The sequence below is a fragment of the Schistocerca americana genome, chromosome 2 (genome assembly GCF_021461395.2).
Source record: "Schistocerca americana isolate TAMUIC-IGC-003095 chromosome 2, iqSchAmer2.1, whole genome shotgun sequence".
NCBI lineage: Eukaryota > Metazoa > Arthropoda > Insecta > Orthoptera > Acrididae > Schistocerca > Schistocerca americana.
In genome coordinates this window covers 768,798,141-768,812,789 of record NC_060120.1, presented here as the reverse complement: position 1 = coordinate 768,812,789, position 14,649 = coordinate 768,798,141, and the positions used below count along the sequence as shown (strand labels likewise).

The 14,649-nt window shown below is 42.1% G+C and overlaps 1 protein-coding gene across 1 annotated transcript in view; it reads left to right on the top strand.

The window, feature by feature from the left end:
- The window catches only part of LOC124595132 (aurora kinase A-A-like), a 107,827-nt gene that overhangs the window by 9,801 nt on the left and 83,377 nt on the right, over positions 1-14,649 (top strand). The window contains exon 3 of the mRNA XM_047133729.1: positions 1,336-1,527. Coding sequence (XP_046989685.1) covers positions 1,336-1,527 — 192 coding nt within the window. The remainder of the gene's footprint in view (positions 1-1,335; positions 1,528-14,649) is intronic.

Genomic DNA, 14,649 nt, shown 5'->3' with positions numbered 1-14,649 from the left:
ATAACAGATAAAACAACACCACATAACAAACCTGACATCATACTCACCAATAAAAAGAAGAAATTAACACAACTAATTGAAATATCCATACCCAATACAACAAATATACAAAAGCAAACAGGAGAAAAAATTGAAAAATACATCCAACTGACTGAGGAAGTCAAGGACATATGGCATCAGGATACAGTTGACGTTATTCCGATTATACTATCAACTACAGGAGTCATACCACACGATATCCACCAGTACATCAATGCAATACAGCTACATCCAAACGTATATATACAACTACAGAAATCCGTAATTATTGATACGTGTTCAATAACCTGAAAGTTCCTAAATACAATGTAACATATACCATACAGTTAAAAGGAAGTGACCCTTGATCAAGGTCCGCGTCACTTTCCATTTTTAACCAGACCTAAGGTATGAGAAAAATAGAAATAATAATAATAATAATAATTATTATTATTATTGATAACAATCTTTATGAACAGTTAATAATAGCCATTGACATTGTTTTATTTCTTTTCGTTGTGACATGTCTTAATTTCTTGTGCTAGATTGACTGTTTCACAAATTCCTGGTCCATGTCAGTACTGCCAAGGACTGTTCCTTGAAGAGAGCAGGTGATCCACAATGAGACAGTAGATACCTTTTGCTGCCTTGTCTGAGAAAGATGGTGGTTATACCCTTTACACAGTTCCCTTACCTGTGGCAGCAACTCCCATCACCCTGCTGTAAAATGGTCTCACTGCAGCTTTAATTGATGTGATTGTTCTTACGGAGCAATTCTTTGCATTCAATATGTGTATGCATAGTGGGATGATTTGCTTTGCAGTTTTGTTGACTTAAGTTTACATGGTCTGGTTGTTACGACATTGAACTTGGATTCAAAGGAGCAGGACTGAAATTCTTGTGTGTTCATTCAGATTTAGCATTTCCCTAAAATGCTTATGGTGAATGCTAGTATTGTTCAGAGTGGCATATACCATAGTTGTTCTACCTCAAATGAGTAAATCATCAACCTCAGCTTTCCTTAAATTCCTCAAGCACAGTGAGTCTAGCATGCTAATAGTCATTTAATGTATGTTCTGACACTTGTGAACTGGTGTTCTTAAGGTAGCTTTGAGATGACAAGGAGTACCATTTCTAAAAGATAGCCTTAATTAATTGCATTTTAACGTATTTAGAGGTCACCAGATGAAAATTGTAATTTTAATTTAACTTTTATTATTATTGTTTCATTGCAATTTAACATTGCGACAATGATTATGACAGCAAACCAGGTAAACTTATTCCCAAGGATTTTATTTGTGGCATGTATTTCTGCAGGAAGGAATGGTGTCTTGATGACTTCGAAATAGGCCGTCCTCTAGGTGAAGGGAAGTTTGGACATGTGTATATGGCAAGAGAGAAGACAACAGGGACTATAATTGCGCTGAAAGTAATGATGAAATCAGAAATTACTGGTGCCAGAGTAGAAAGACAAGTTCTCCGCGAGATAGAGATACAGACACATCTGAGGTATTGTATTCATTTTTTTGTCCAAATGTACAATGCAGTGAATGTAGACTTCAATAACATCTGATGTCATAGAGTGACTCACTCCAGTGAGTTCGTATATTTAATAATTATACATTACTACCTTACTGTCAAGATGTCAAAAATGGGATTGCTTAAAAGTGACTATAACAGTAGTCTTCAGACTTGTTCAGTTCTATAAATATGAACAGAGATATATTGATAAGTGAAACTGAAGCTTGTCACATAGGATAACATACTACAAAATATTTGAAAATTTTTCTTTCAAACTTCAGATACAGCATGTTAGCTTTGGAAACATTGAAATCAAAATGGTGGTAAATATTTGGGTCTTTTTATCTCAAAATACGTTAAGGTTGGCTAACTAGGTTACTTGTACTGTGCTCTGATGGACTGATGGGAGCACATCAGAAAGCTGCAATCTTCATTTCATTGCTTCTGAAGCTGTTTGTTGTGGTCGTCAGTCCACAGACTGGTTTTATCCATCTCTCTATGCTACCCTATCCTGTGCAAGCCTCATCACCTCCAAATAACTACTGAAACCTACATCCTTCTGAATATGCTTACTGTATTCATCTCTTGGTCTCCCTCTACGATTTTTACCCTCCATTCTTCTTTCAAATACCAATTTGGTGATCCCTTGATGCCTCAGAACGTGTCCTACCAACCTATACCTTCTTCTAGTCAAGTTGTGCCACAAATTCCTCTTCTCCCCATTTCTATTCAGTACCTCCTCCTCACTAGTTATGTGGTCTACCCATCTAATCTTAAACATTCTTCCGTAGCACCACATTTCGAAAGCTTCTATTCTCTTCTTGTCTGCACTGTTTATAGTCCATGTTTCACTTCCATACGTGGCTACAATCCATACAGATACTTCAAGAAAAGACTTTCTGACACTTAAATCTATACTTGATGTAAACAAAGTTCTGTTCTTCAGAAATGCTTTCGTAGCCATAGCCAGTCTACATTTTATACCCTCTCTACTTTGACCATCTTCAGTTATTTTGCTACTCAAATAGCAAAATTCATTTACTACTATAAGTGTGTTTTTCCCTAAGCTAATTCCCTCAGCATCACCTGATTTAATTTGGTTACATTCCATTATCCTCGTTTTGCTTTTATTGGTGTCCTTCATATATCCTCCTTTGGTGTCCATTCCGCTCAACTGCTCTTCCAGGACCTTTGCTGTCTCTGACATAATTACAATGTCATCGGCAAACCTCAAAGTTTTTATTTCTTCTCCATGGATTTTAATTCCTACTCCAAATTTTTCTTTTTTTTTTCCTTTACTGCTTGCTCAATATACAGATTGAATAACATCGGGGATAGGCTAGAACCCTGTCTCACTCCCTTCTCAATCAGTGCTTCCCTTTCATGCCCCTAGACTCTTAAAACTGCCATCTGTTTCTGTACAAATTGTAAATAGTCTTTTGCTCCCTGTATTTTACACCTGTCACCTTTAGAATTTGAAAAAGAGTATTCCAGTCGACATTGTCAAAAACTTTTTCGGATAAGTCGTAGGATCAGTATTGCCTTCCATGTTCCAACATTTCTACGGAATCCAAAATGATACTCCCTGAGGTAGGTTTCTACCAGTTTTTCCAGTTTTTCAATTCGTTAGTAAACAATTTGTTTTAGTATTTTGCAACCATGACTTATTAAACTGATACTTCGGTAATTTTCACACCTGTCAACACCTGCTTTCTTTGGGATTGGAAATACAGTGAAAACCCGCTTTTACACTTTTCATGGGACTGGTTTAAAATGTGGGAAATAAAATTTTAAGCTGTAAAAGTTATGTGTAGGATATCCCCTGGCATTTTCGCACTTTATGTACATGCACAAAATAGGCGTCAAAATACTCATGTCAGGGACTTATTCATTATCAAACAATGGTTTATTATCTAACAAAAACTGCTGATGTAATGTGAACTGACAATTGGGAAGCAGAAATGTTGGATTAAATTTCAAACGCCATTATCGATGTTTTTGAAATTCCCGCAGCTGTCATTCATAATTTAAATAATGAAACATTGCATCAGTTATATATTTTTTCATGCTTAGCACAGTGCATTTCGAGAATTTTTTCTTGATATCAAGTGAAAATATTTACATAAGTGCTCTTTGTGGTGGTTTCGTATGTGGTGTTCTGCGTCTCTTAAACTGTAGTGATCTTTTTGAGATTATCCAGTACTGTGCTTCCTCAGTTATGTAGAAAACCACAAACTCACAAACTATCACTCACATTGTTTTTTTGTGTAACATCAGAAAAAATAAATTTGTAAATATTGCACTTAACAGTGAGAATAAATCCCTGAAACACGTTTTGCTCAGCATGAGAATGTACTTAATTTGCACTGTGTTTAAGCCGAAAACACTTCAGCAACAGCCACGCGGGTTAGCCGCGCGGCCTGAGGCATCTTGTCGTAGTCCATGCGGCTCCCTGCGTCGGAGGTTCGAGTCCTCCCTCGGGCATGGGTGTGTGTGTTGCCCTTAGTGTAAGTTAGTTTAAGTTAGATTAAGTAGTGTGTAAGCTGAGGGGCTGATGACAGAAGTTTGGCCCCATAAGATCTTGCCACTAATTTTTACTTCAGCAACGCAAATTGAATGAAGGTGTCAAGTAGTGCTACAAGTCACCAAAAGACGAAACGCACTAAATATGGTTCAACAGAAGTGTGACGATGATTACAATAATCGCATAACTGCGCATGCGCTGTAGAGACAATTTTGAAATTGTTGTGATTGGTCATGATACGTTTATTCATACAAACCTAGTTACTCCTATCAGCCACCTTGCAGATGTGACTACTACTTGTCACCCGACATAATGCCAGTATCATTTTATGTCAGTTTTTTTTCCCACGAATATTTTTCATAAAGCATAAATTGCAGGCTAATTATAAATACGTTGATGCAAAATCGTGTATGAATTAACATTGTGGATATAGGGAATTTAATGGGAGTGATAAAAAATGTTGTAAATCGTGGGAAAACTTTAATTCCATGAAAGCAAAAGTATGGTTATACTGTATTATATTCTTCTTGAAACCTGAAGGTATATTGCTTTCCTCATACACCTCGCTCATCAGGTGGGAGATTTTTGTCATGGCTGGCTCTCCCAAGCCTATCAGTAGTTCTAATGAAATATTGTCTACCCCAAAGGCCTTGTTTCAACTTAGGTCTTTTAGTGCTCTGTCAGATTCTTCACACAGTATCGTATCTCCCATTTCATCTTCATGTACATCCTCTTCCATTTCCATATTATTGCCCTCAATACATCACGCTCGTATAGACCCTCCTTCCATCTTTCTGCTTTTCCTTCTTTGCTTAGGTGGCTTTCTTTTCTCGAAGGTCTCCTTAATTTTCCTGTAGGCAGTATCTAGCTTACCCCGTAGTGATACATACTTGTACATCCTTACATTTGTCCTCTGGACATCCCTGCTTAGCCATTTTGCGATTCCTGGCAATCTCATTTTTGAGACGTTTGTATTCTTTTTCACCTGTGTCATTTACTGCATTTTTATATTTTCTTCTTTCATCAGTTAAATTCAATATCTCTACTGTTACCCAAGTATTTCTACTGCCCCTCGTCTTTTTTACCTACTTGATCTCCTGCTGCCTTCACTATTTCATCTCTCAAAGTTACCCATTATTCTTCTACTGTTTTGTTTCCCCCATCATTGACAACTGTTCCCTAATGCTTTCTCTGAAGCTCTCTACAACCTCTGGTTCTTTCAGTTTATCCATGTCCCACGTCCTTAACTTCCTAGCTTTGCGCAATTTCTTCAGTTTTGATCTACAGTTCATAACCAATAAATTGTGGTCAGTCTGCACCTGCCCCTGGAAATGTCTTACAATTTAAAATCTGGTTCCTAAACCTCTGGCCTACCATTATATAATCCATCTGAAACCTTCCAGTGTCTTCAGGCCTCTTCCACGTCTACAGCCTTCTTTCATGGTTCATAAACCAACTGTTAGCTATGATTAAGTTACACTCCACGCAAAATTCTACAAGGCAACTTCCTCTTTCATTCCTTACTCAGAGTCCATATTCACCTACTCCTCTTCCTCATCCTTTCCTACCATTGAATTCCAGTCCCCCATGATGATGATTTTCATCTCCTTTACCTATCTGAGTAATTTAATAATAGCTTCCTAAGCTAGCATGCCATATTTGATTGGTTTTGTATTTGTATATTTTGAAAATAAGCAATTTCATTAATGCATCGCATAAAAGATCTCTCCAAAATGCACCATTTTTAGTACGATTTGTTGTGCAAAAGTGGCAGGAAGTACTACTCTGGTAGATAAAACTGTTCCCATAAACTGAAAGTTTGTGTGAATATTGCATCTCGAGCCATCATTTGTGCCCATGACAACTTTCTTCTACTATACATACTGCCTCAGTAATATATGCTTGGGCTCCAAAGGCAGGGAAAATGGCTGACGGTTAAGCTGCATATCTTAAATTTTCCTGTGGTCCAGCCATAAAAAACGTATATTTGAGGAAAATGCAGACTTGAGGAAAATGTTAAAAACCCCAAAATATGAGCAAAATGTATATAATTGGCTTATATGATTAAAATCATAATCCTCACCAATATGTTATATAAAATCTATGTAAGTGAAGGAAATGAAATGTACAATACAGAGTTTACACAATAATTTGTAGTAATGAATTTCATTGGTTCTTAAAAATCACAGATGTGTAGCAGAAGTAAAAACACATAAAAAAATTGAAATTGGTTTTCGGCTACAAGGTAATAGAGCTATTTTCTGACATACTACAAGCACAAATTATACACCAAAACACGTGTTTTTGGGAGATCTTTCGTTTTTGCTCATCCAGAAAACAAAAATTCATGAACATGTTGAATCAAACTGAAAACTTTGAAGTACAGTGAAGGGTGTGTGAATCTAGTGTGGGGTTGTTGTGTTCTTTCTGTAGTCAGTGGCAGCGCAGCATACTTTGGTGTCACAAGAGCAGTGACCTGCAGTGTACTGCTTGCAAACTTTTCCTTGTTCATTGTGCTGAGTAGTTAAAGTGGAGCATTCTGCAATATTGCCAACATGCACTGTTTGCCTTCGAACTCGTCGCTTGCTGTAGTGCAAACACAGCAGGTTTAGTGAAAACATATATATACACACGAGTTTTTCTTTGCATGTGGTACTTACTGATACCAATGAATACAAAATAAAGTTGAGGCTGCTGTGATTTCACTGTTTCTCTGTCCAAGCAATCTGTTACATTTATGACAATCTGTCTGCCATCGCAATGCATTAAACACCATTTAGGCCTCCAACGAAGACGAATGGGCCACCACACAACTGTTCACTGAACAGGTTCTGTTAGCTGTGGTGCCACATATAGCAAATGGCGTAGCCTACATTGGCTAGCTGCAGTTGATAAAGGCATGATACATTCTGGATTCTGTCAACGTGCTCTGATCAGAACTACCGTAAGCAAAAGTAATGCACAGTAGTGGAGGGCCTACGAGGTATAACAACATAAATTGAACCTAAGTGGAAGCTGTGGTCACTCCATTTACTATACACCAATCACATTGTCCATGTTATGGAGAAAGCTGCCAAGTAAGCTTGCCATTTATCACACTGTATGCTAGAAGTCACTGCATTAGCGTGACGTCACCTATTGCTGTTGGCTGAAGGTGGAAAACAAATATCAGAGATGTTACAAACATCTGAGGTATTGTTATCTGGCAGTTTTCACCATATTTCACAGTTTTCAGTTTATTTCGCCATATAGACCATAAAGTTTTGCCGTTTTTGAGTTGAACGTAAAATGAAAGAACCCTCGAAACTGCATATTTTAAGATACAATTTGTAGCAGTAGTGTGTCGCGAAATGGCTGTTACCTTGTACATAACTAACAAAAGTGATGATCTTTCCAGTTGTGTGCTCTACAGTATTACTAGTGGCAAAACCCCTTTTTTTCCTTAATAGTTTTATTATATAATGTAAAGTTTCCAAATTTCTTGCTTGTTTGTTTATAGATTTGCAATATGGTTGTGTCGGTTGACGTTACGAATGTTGGTAAAATTGCTGTGTAGGAGTAGGAGAATGAAATTCTCACACAGACTTCGATTTATAGCTTCTGTGCCTGTTGATACTTCATAATCTAGTACCTTAGAACTTTCGAATGTTTCATAGGCAAAAGTCTGTAAACGTATTACATGTGTTAGTGTGGCATGGTGGCTGAGCTGGTTGTTGAGTGGTGTAACAAATTGCCAGCCAATAAGAGCTCACTAGCTGATAATGGTTGTTTCCTTGATTCTAACCGAGCATATTCTTCGAGACTCAGTGTTTGGATTTAAAAGGTTGACAATAGATCATGTTGCTGAATACAGTACTTTGGAAATACATGCAAAAAGATGAGACTGAGTTATAAGTGGCACAAGAAAAGGTGGTGGTTGGGCCTCTTCATCACATATTGGTTCATTCTGGAACACTTTGCGTTGACTGTCCTGCTGCAGCAACATAGCAGTAGTTGTATCATAACCATGTGGTGAAGTTGGGTTGGCAACACCTATTATGTATTACATCAGCATTTCTTCTCTCACTCTCTTTTGTGCCTCTTATCACTTGTTCAGTCATATCAAATGCCAATAATAAGAAAATGGGATGAAGTCAAGTGAGGTCAAGGAAGAAACATAAAATCAGGGAATTTTTAGCATTGATCTTACGGGATTTTCACAGGGGCTAAGAATTTATGGCATAGAATTGTGAAAAACATAAAATCGAAGTTCCATGGTATAGCTGAGGTCTTGGGAGGTGGGTGGAACACAGTGATGCATTGTACATTACATTTACATTTCGGTAGAACATCTAAGAATGATTGAGTTCTGTCTTGTTCCACTGCCATAGTGGAGCGAGTTCCTACACTGCAGGAATCTGTGTACTGTTTCCCAGCCAACTGGCCACACAACACATCTGCCATTAACTTAATGATACAAGTATGCCAGTTTAAGAACAGCCTTTTACAGAATCTTCTCAGTGCCCTTCACGTATAAATATGCTACTGCTGTTGTATGGGACAACTTGTGGTCACACCATCTGAATTTTTATGGTAGTTGCCGCTAAACAGAAAATTTTTTGCGAGGAATATTTGAAGACAATGTGCTGTCAGTGATCACACCACAAACAGGAAAGAAAATTCAGCACAGCGGATGTTGCTATTTGCACCCTCTCAGCATATGATTATGATAATTAGGTTTCCACATGGTCACCTGGTATCATAGAGGGGCCTGGATATATTGTTTAATAATGAAATTGATTTCAGACAAAACAAGATGTATGAATACAGGTGACGGTGCCATGATGATCTGATGCTACTTGCAGTAGGTTGCACTTGTATGCCTTCTGTATTTATTTTTTGGCAAAGCACATCTGTGTCATTCGCACTGTCTCTGGTCAGTTCCTGATCAACCGCAGAGCTTCAAAGGACATTGTTTTCCTCTTCATGTGACTTGTTGGATCACCCTCAATTTTTCTATAAACTGTTGAGTAATTCATAGCTTGAATCCATAATGAGAGCAGTGTTGCTGCGCTGTCAGTCATCCTGTGAACTATCAGTCTCTGTCCTTGCAGCTGTTGGCTGGCTGCTATTTTTTCGTTAAAGATATTTGTCAAATGTGGCAGGCCCCTGGTAATGTTCCATGTTCCTTGGTAAGTTTCCTCTGCTGTGTTTGCACATGAGTAGGAGATGAGGTGCATGACAATGCTGCTATTAAAAATTGGTAATGAAGTTGGAGTTAAGAGGAAGGTGTAATGCTTTCTCAAGTGCCGACATAAGGTCATGATCATTTGCTTTGATCATGAATCTGTCATGGATTCTCATCTGGTTACTGGTGTCTTTCTGTCACTGATATTATCTCTTTGCTGATGGTCTGTTGTGTTTCATTGCCCAGGAGGCATTGTCGAACCACTTCAGTCCCCACCCCATCCCTGCGGGCCCGGGAGTTAGAATAGGCCCGAGGTATTCCTGCCTGCCATAAGAGGCAACTAAAAGGAGTCACACCTTTCGGCCTTTATGTGATGATCCCCTGTAGGGTCTGACCTCCATTTTTCAAAATTTTCCCGAAGAGCGGGCCTGTTGGGGAAGGGCACCTTAAATGGTGCATTGTGTCCATCGTGCATTGAGATCTGTAGCCCACTTTCTTGTCGTGGCATTGTAGTCCCACTCATCATCCATTTCTTGAGTGAGGACACCTTCCTGGGTGCATTTTCCTCCACCCACTATGCAGTGTCGTTTTCTGCTCCAACAATGACTATGGAATTCTTTGCACCACGTATCCAGCACGGTAGCCAGTCCATTGTGGTGGGGCCCTCATGTACCCTGTTGGTTGTAGCCCTGTGACTACACAGGGATCACTCTGCTGATGCCTGCGCCATTAACTCCCCGTGAATGCCAAGGAGTAGATGTCCATCACCCTGGGGCATTGGGACTCCCAGCAGTGGCCATCCTGCCAGGTGGCCTATACTGTGGCTGGGTGGCACCCGTGGGGAGGGCCCCCGGTTGGAGTGGGTGGCATCATGGCGGATAATGCACGATGGAGTGTACCACGTCATTACTTGCTGGTGATCAAACGCCAGCAGTCTCTAAGCATTCCAAGTCTCAGTAGAATGCAAGGAAGGCAAGGAAGTATGATCCTAAAATTGTTCTCCTCCATGGCCACACCATAAGAGGAATGCCAGGCAAAGGATGGCAGCAAACCTTGCTCGCCCCAGTACCTCGTATGTATGAGAGCTGATGGGGATTCCTTTGTCTTGATGGAGCATCAGTTTTTTGTAGAGCATGTAGAGGACAAGTTTGGAGAGGTGGACGACTTATCCAAAATGCGATCAGGGTCAGTCTTGATAAAAACGGCATCCTCTGCCCAGTCACTGGCATTACTTGCTTGTGACAGGCTGGGGGATGTTTCCGTTACCATAATGCCTCATAAGAGCTTAAATATGGTCCAGGATATTATATTCCACGGGGACCTTCTTTTGCAGTCTGACGTCAAGCTGCACGCCAACTTAGAGTGACAAGGAGTTCATTTCGTCTGGCACGTCCATTGGGGTCTGAGGGATAATCAGGTTGCCACTGGTGCCTTCATCTTGGCCTTCGAGGGTGACGCATAACCTGAGAAGGCCAAGTTGATAGTCTGCTGCTGTGATGTTAAGCCATAAATCCCTTCCCCAATGCAGTGCTTTAAGTGCTGGAAGTTTGGGCATGTGTCTTCGCACTGTACTTCCAGCATCACATGTCGAGATTGTGGACGTCCATCCCATCCCAATACTCCATGTGCCCCGCCTCCCACTTGCGTCAACTGTAGATAGCACCAGTCCCCTTGCTCACCAGACTGCAGGATTTTACAGCAAGAAAGGAAAATCGTGGAATACAAGACCCTGGATTGACTGACCTTCACTGAGGCCGAGAGGAAATTTGAGAGCCTACATCCTGTTGCTATGACCTCCTCTTATGCCGCTGCTTCAAGAACAGTTGTAGCCCCAGAAGTTCCGCGAATTCCAGTTGGCTCTCAGAGCTGGAAGACTACACCTGCCCCCCTGATGGTGGAGGGCACTTCCCTCCCTGTTGCTCCAGCACCACCTACCTTAGGAGCACTGTCTTCCCCCCAACCATTGGGGACACCAGTCCCCACTTCTGAGCCGGAGAAGCTCCTCTCGCTAGGAAGGGGTCCCTCGAGTCATTCCCTTCCCAGGTTTCTGCTTGTAGAAACATGACACCCGCCAAAGGCTGAAGAGTCCAAAAGCAGCTGGTTGTAGAGCTTCACGATCATCCTCAGTCCTGGAGACTGAATCAGTGAAGCCCTCGCAGCCAGAGAAACCCAAGGATCAGTGAGAGAAATCCAGAAAGAAGACCCCAAGACCAAGGGAACTGCAGTGGCACCCACACCACTGCTGCATACAAGCTCTGCGTCTGAGGATGAGGTGAATATTCTGGCGTCTGTTGAGGACCTAGATCTCGCCAGACCTTCAGACACAATGAATATAGCATGTTCAGGAAATAAGTTGGTGGCAGCAGATCACCCTGAGGCACAGACTGCCTAATGAGTGTTTCATGCCTTCCCAGTCTCGTGATCACATCATCCTCCAGTGGAATTTCGGTGGTTTTTTCCACCACCTGGCTGAGCTACAGCAACTGTTAAGCTTTATACCTGCTTCCTGTATTGCCCTCCAGGAAACCTGGTTCCCAGCAATGCGTACCCCTGCCCTTCATGGCTACAGGGGATATTACAAGAACTGTAGCGAATATAATAGTGTCAGGTGGAGTTTGCATTTATGTCCGGAACTCAGTTTGTAGTGAACCTGTGCCCCTTCAAACTCATTTTGAAGCTGTGGCTGTCAGGATACGGATGACGCAAGAAATAACTGTTTGCAACGTATATCTCCCTCCAGATGTTGCGGTACCCCTGAATGTATTGGCTGCACTGATTGATCAATTCCCTAAACCTTTCCATAACCCCTTGTGGGGCAGCACTATGCTTATTGGCCATGGCAGAGACGTCGAAAATGTACTGTCCCAACTCGACTTCTGCCTCTGAAATACTGGGGCCGAGACACATTTCAGTGTGGCTCATGGTAGTTACTCGGCCATTGATTTATCAATTTGCAGCCCGGGACTTCTCCCATCTATCCACTGGAGAGCACATGACTACCTGTGTGGTACTGACCACTTCCCCATATTCCTGTCACTCCCCTGGATGGGCTTTAAACGAGGGTGACTGGGTAGCCTTCACCTCTGCTGTCACTGTTGAATCTCCCCCACGTGGTGCCATCGATGTTGTGATTGAGATTGAGCAGGTCACTACAATGATAATTTCTGCAGCAGAAAATGCGATTTCTATGGTGCCGCCCCCCCCCCCCCTCCCCCCGGACCCGCGGAATTGGTGGTTGCCAGAAGTCGCTGAGGCAATTGAAGAGTGTTGGTGAGGTCTACAGTGACATAAGTGGCACATTCCCTAGAGCACGTAATAGCTTTAAGCGGCTCTGTGGCCACATTCGCCTGCTTACAAAATGATGGAGACAGGAGTGTTGGGAGAGGTACATGTCGACCATTGGGTGCCATACGTCACCTTCCCAAATCTGAAAGAGGATCGGATGTCTTTTTGGGTTCCAGACCCCAACAGGTGTCCCTGGTGTTAACATCAATGGCGTGTTCTCTACCGATGCAAAAGCAATTGCCGTGCACTTTGCTGAGCACTACGCTCGAGCCTCTGCGTTGGAGAACTACCCCCAGCCTTTTGAACTCTCTAACGGCGGATGGAAAGCAAAGTCCTCTTGTACACTACACGCCACAGTGAACCCTATAATGCCCCATTTTCAAAGTGGAAGCTCCTCAGCACCCTTGCACATTGCCCCGACGCAGCTCCTGGGCCAGATCGGATCCACAGTCAGATGATCAAACATCTGTCGTCTGACTACAAGTGATATCTCCTCATCATCTTCAACTGGATCTGGTGCAGTGGCATCTTTCCATCAGAGTGGCGGGAGAACACCATCATTCCGGTGCTAAAACCCGGTAAAAATCCGTTTGATGTGGATAGCTATCAGCCCATCAGCCTCTCCAACGTTCTCTGTAAGCTGCTGGAACATATGGTGTGTCGGTGGTAGTGTTGGATCCTGGAGTCACGTGGCCTCCTGGCTCCATGTCAGGGTGGCGTCTGCCAGGGTCGCTCTACCACTGATAATCTTGTGTCCCTCGAGTCTGCCATCCGAACAGCCTTTTCCAGATGCCAACACCTGGTTGCCGTCTTTTTTGACTTGTGTAAAGCATACGAAGCAACCTGGCGACATCATATCCTTGGCACATTGTATGAGTTGGGTCTCTGGGGCCCACTCCAGATTTTATCCAAAACTTCCTGTCACTCCATACTTTCCGTGTCCAAGTTGGTGCCTCCTATAGTTCCCCCCTCCCCTGTATTCAGGAGAATGGCATTCCCTAGGGCTCTGTATTTAGTGGCCATTAACAGTCTAGGAGCAGCTGTAGGGCCGTCGGTCTCCCCTTCTCTGTATGCGGGAGACTTCTGCATTTTGTATTGCTCCTCCAGTACTAGAGTTGCTGAGTGATGCCTACAGGGAGCCATTCACGAGACGCAGTCATGGGTTCTAGCCCACGGCTTCCAGTTTTCAGCAATGAAGTCGTGTGTCATGAACGTCTGTCAGCATCGTACCGTTCATCCAGAACCTGACCTCTATCTGAATAGTGATCCATTCACTGTAGTGGAGACATATTGATTCTTAGGACTGGTTTTCGATGCCTGATTGACTTGGATATCTCACCTTCGTCAGCTTAAGTGGTATTGCTGGCAGGACCTCAATCCTCTCTGCTGCCTGAGCAACACCTACTGGGGTGCAGATTGCTCTACACTGTTGCAGCTCTACAGAACCCTTGTTCAATACCGCCTTGACAATGGGAGTCTGGTTTATAGTTCGGCAGCGCCCTCAGCATTGTGTTTACTTGACCCACTGCACCACTGTGGCATTTGTCTAGTGATGGGAGCTTTTAAAATGAGTCCGGTGACCAGTGTCCTGGTCAGGGTATCTACGACCCGGGACAACCGGGAGATCCGGGAAAAACCCGGGATTTTTTTCATCCGGGAGAAAACCGGGAAAAACCCGGGATATTTTTTGAATTCCGGGAATTTTTCATTGTTTTAGTTTTCAGTTAAATTTTTGTAATTTTGACTAGTAAGAACCGACACACTAACAAAGGATATTACTGTATCCCGCTACTGCAGAATAATACTTCAACAATAAAACATAAACGAGAGAAAAAAACGAAAATAACTTAAATTGCAAAGGAAATGAGCCATATACGACGACGACAGAAGTGCTCATGCAAGCGTCTGCCGATTGAAAATTTGTCAAAGGCCTTAGGAAGAATATGCAGTGCTTCATAACAACAAATTGCCTCCAATGAGCATGAAGTCGCAACTGTTTACATTCGATTTGTTTTAGCAGTTAACGCGCGGGCTCATGCGCATGCGCATGCGCAGTAGAGTCACGTTTGAGTAGTAGATTCTCCAGCTTCTGTCAACTGGAATGTGTCTGTTGGCTATGCAAGCAGTCGCAGCA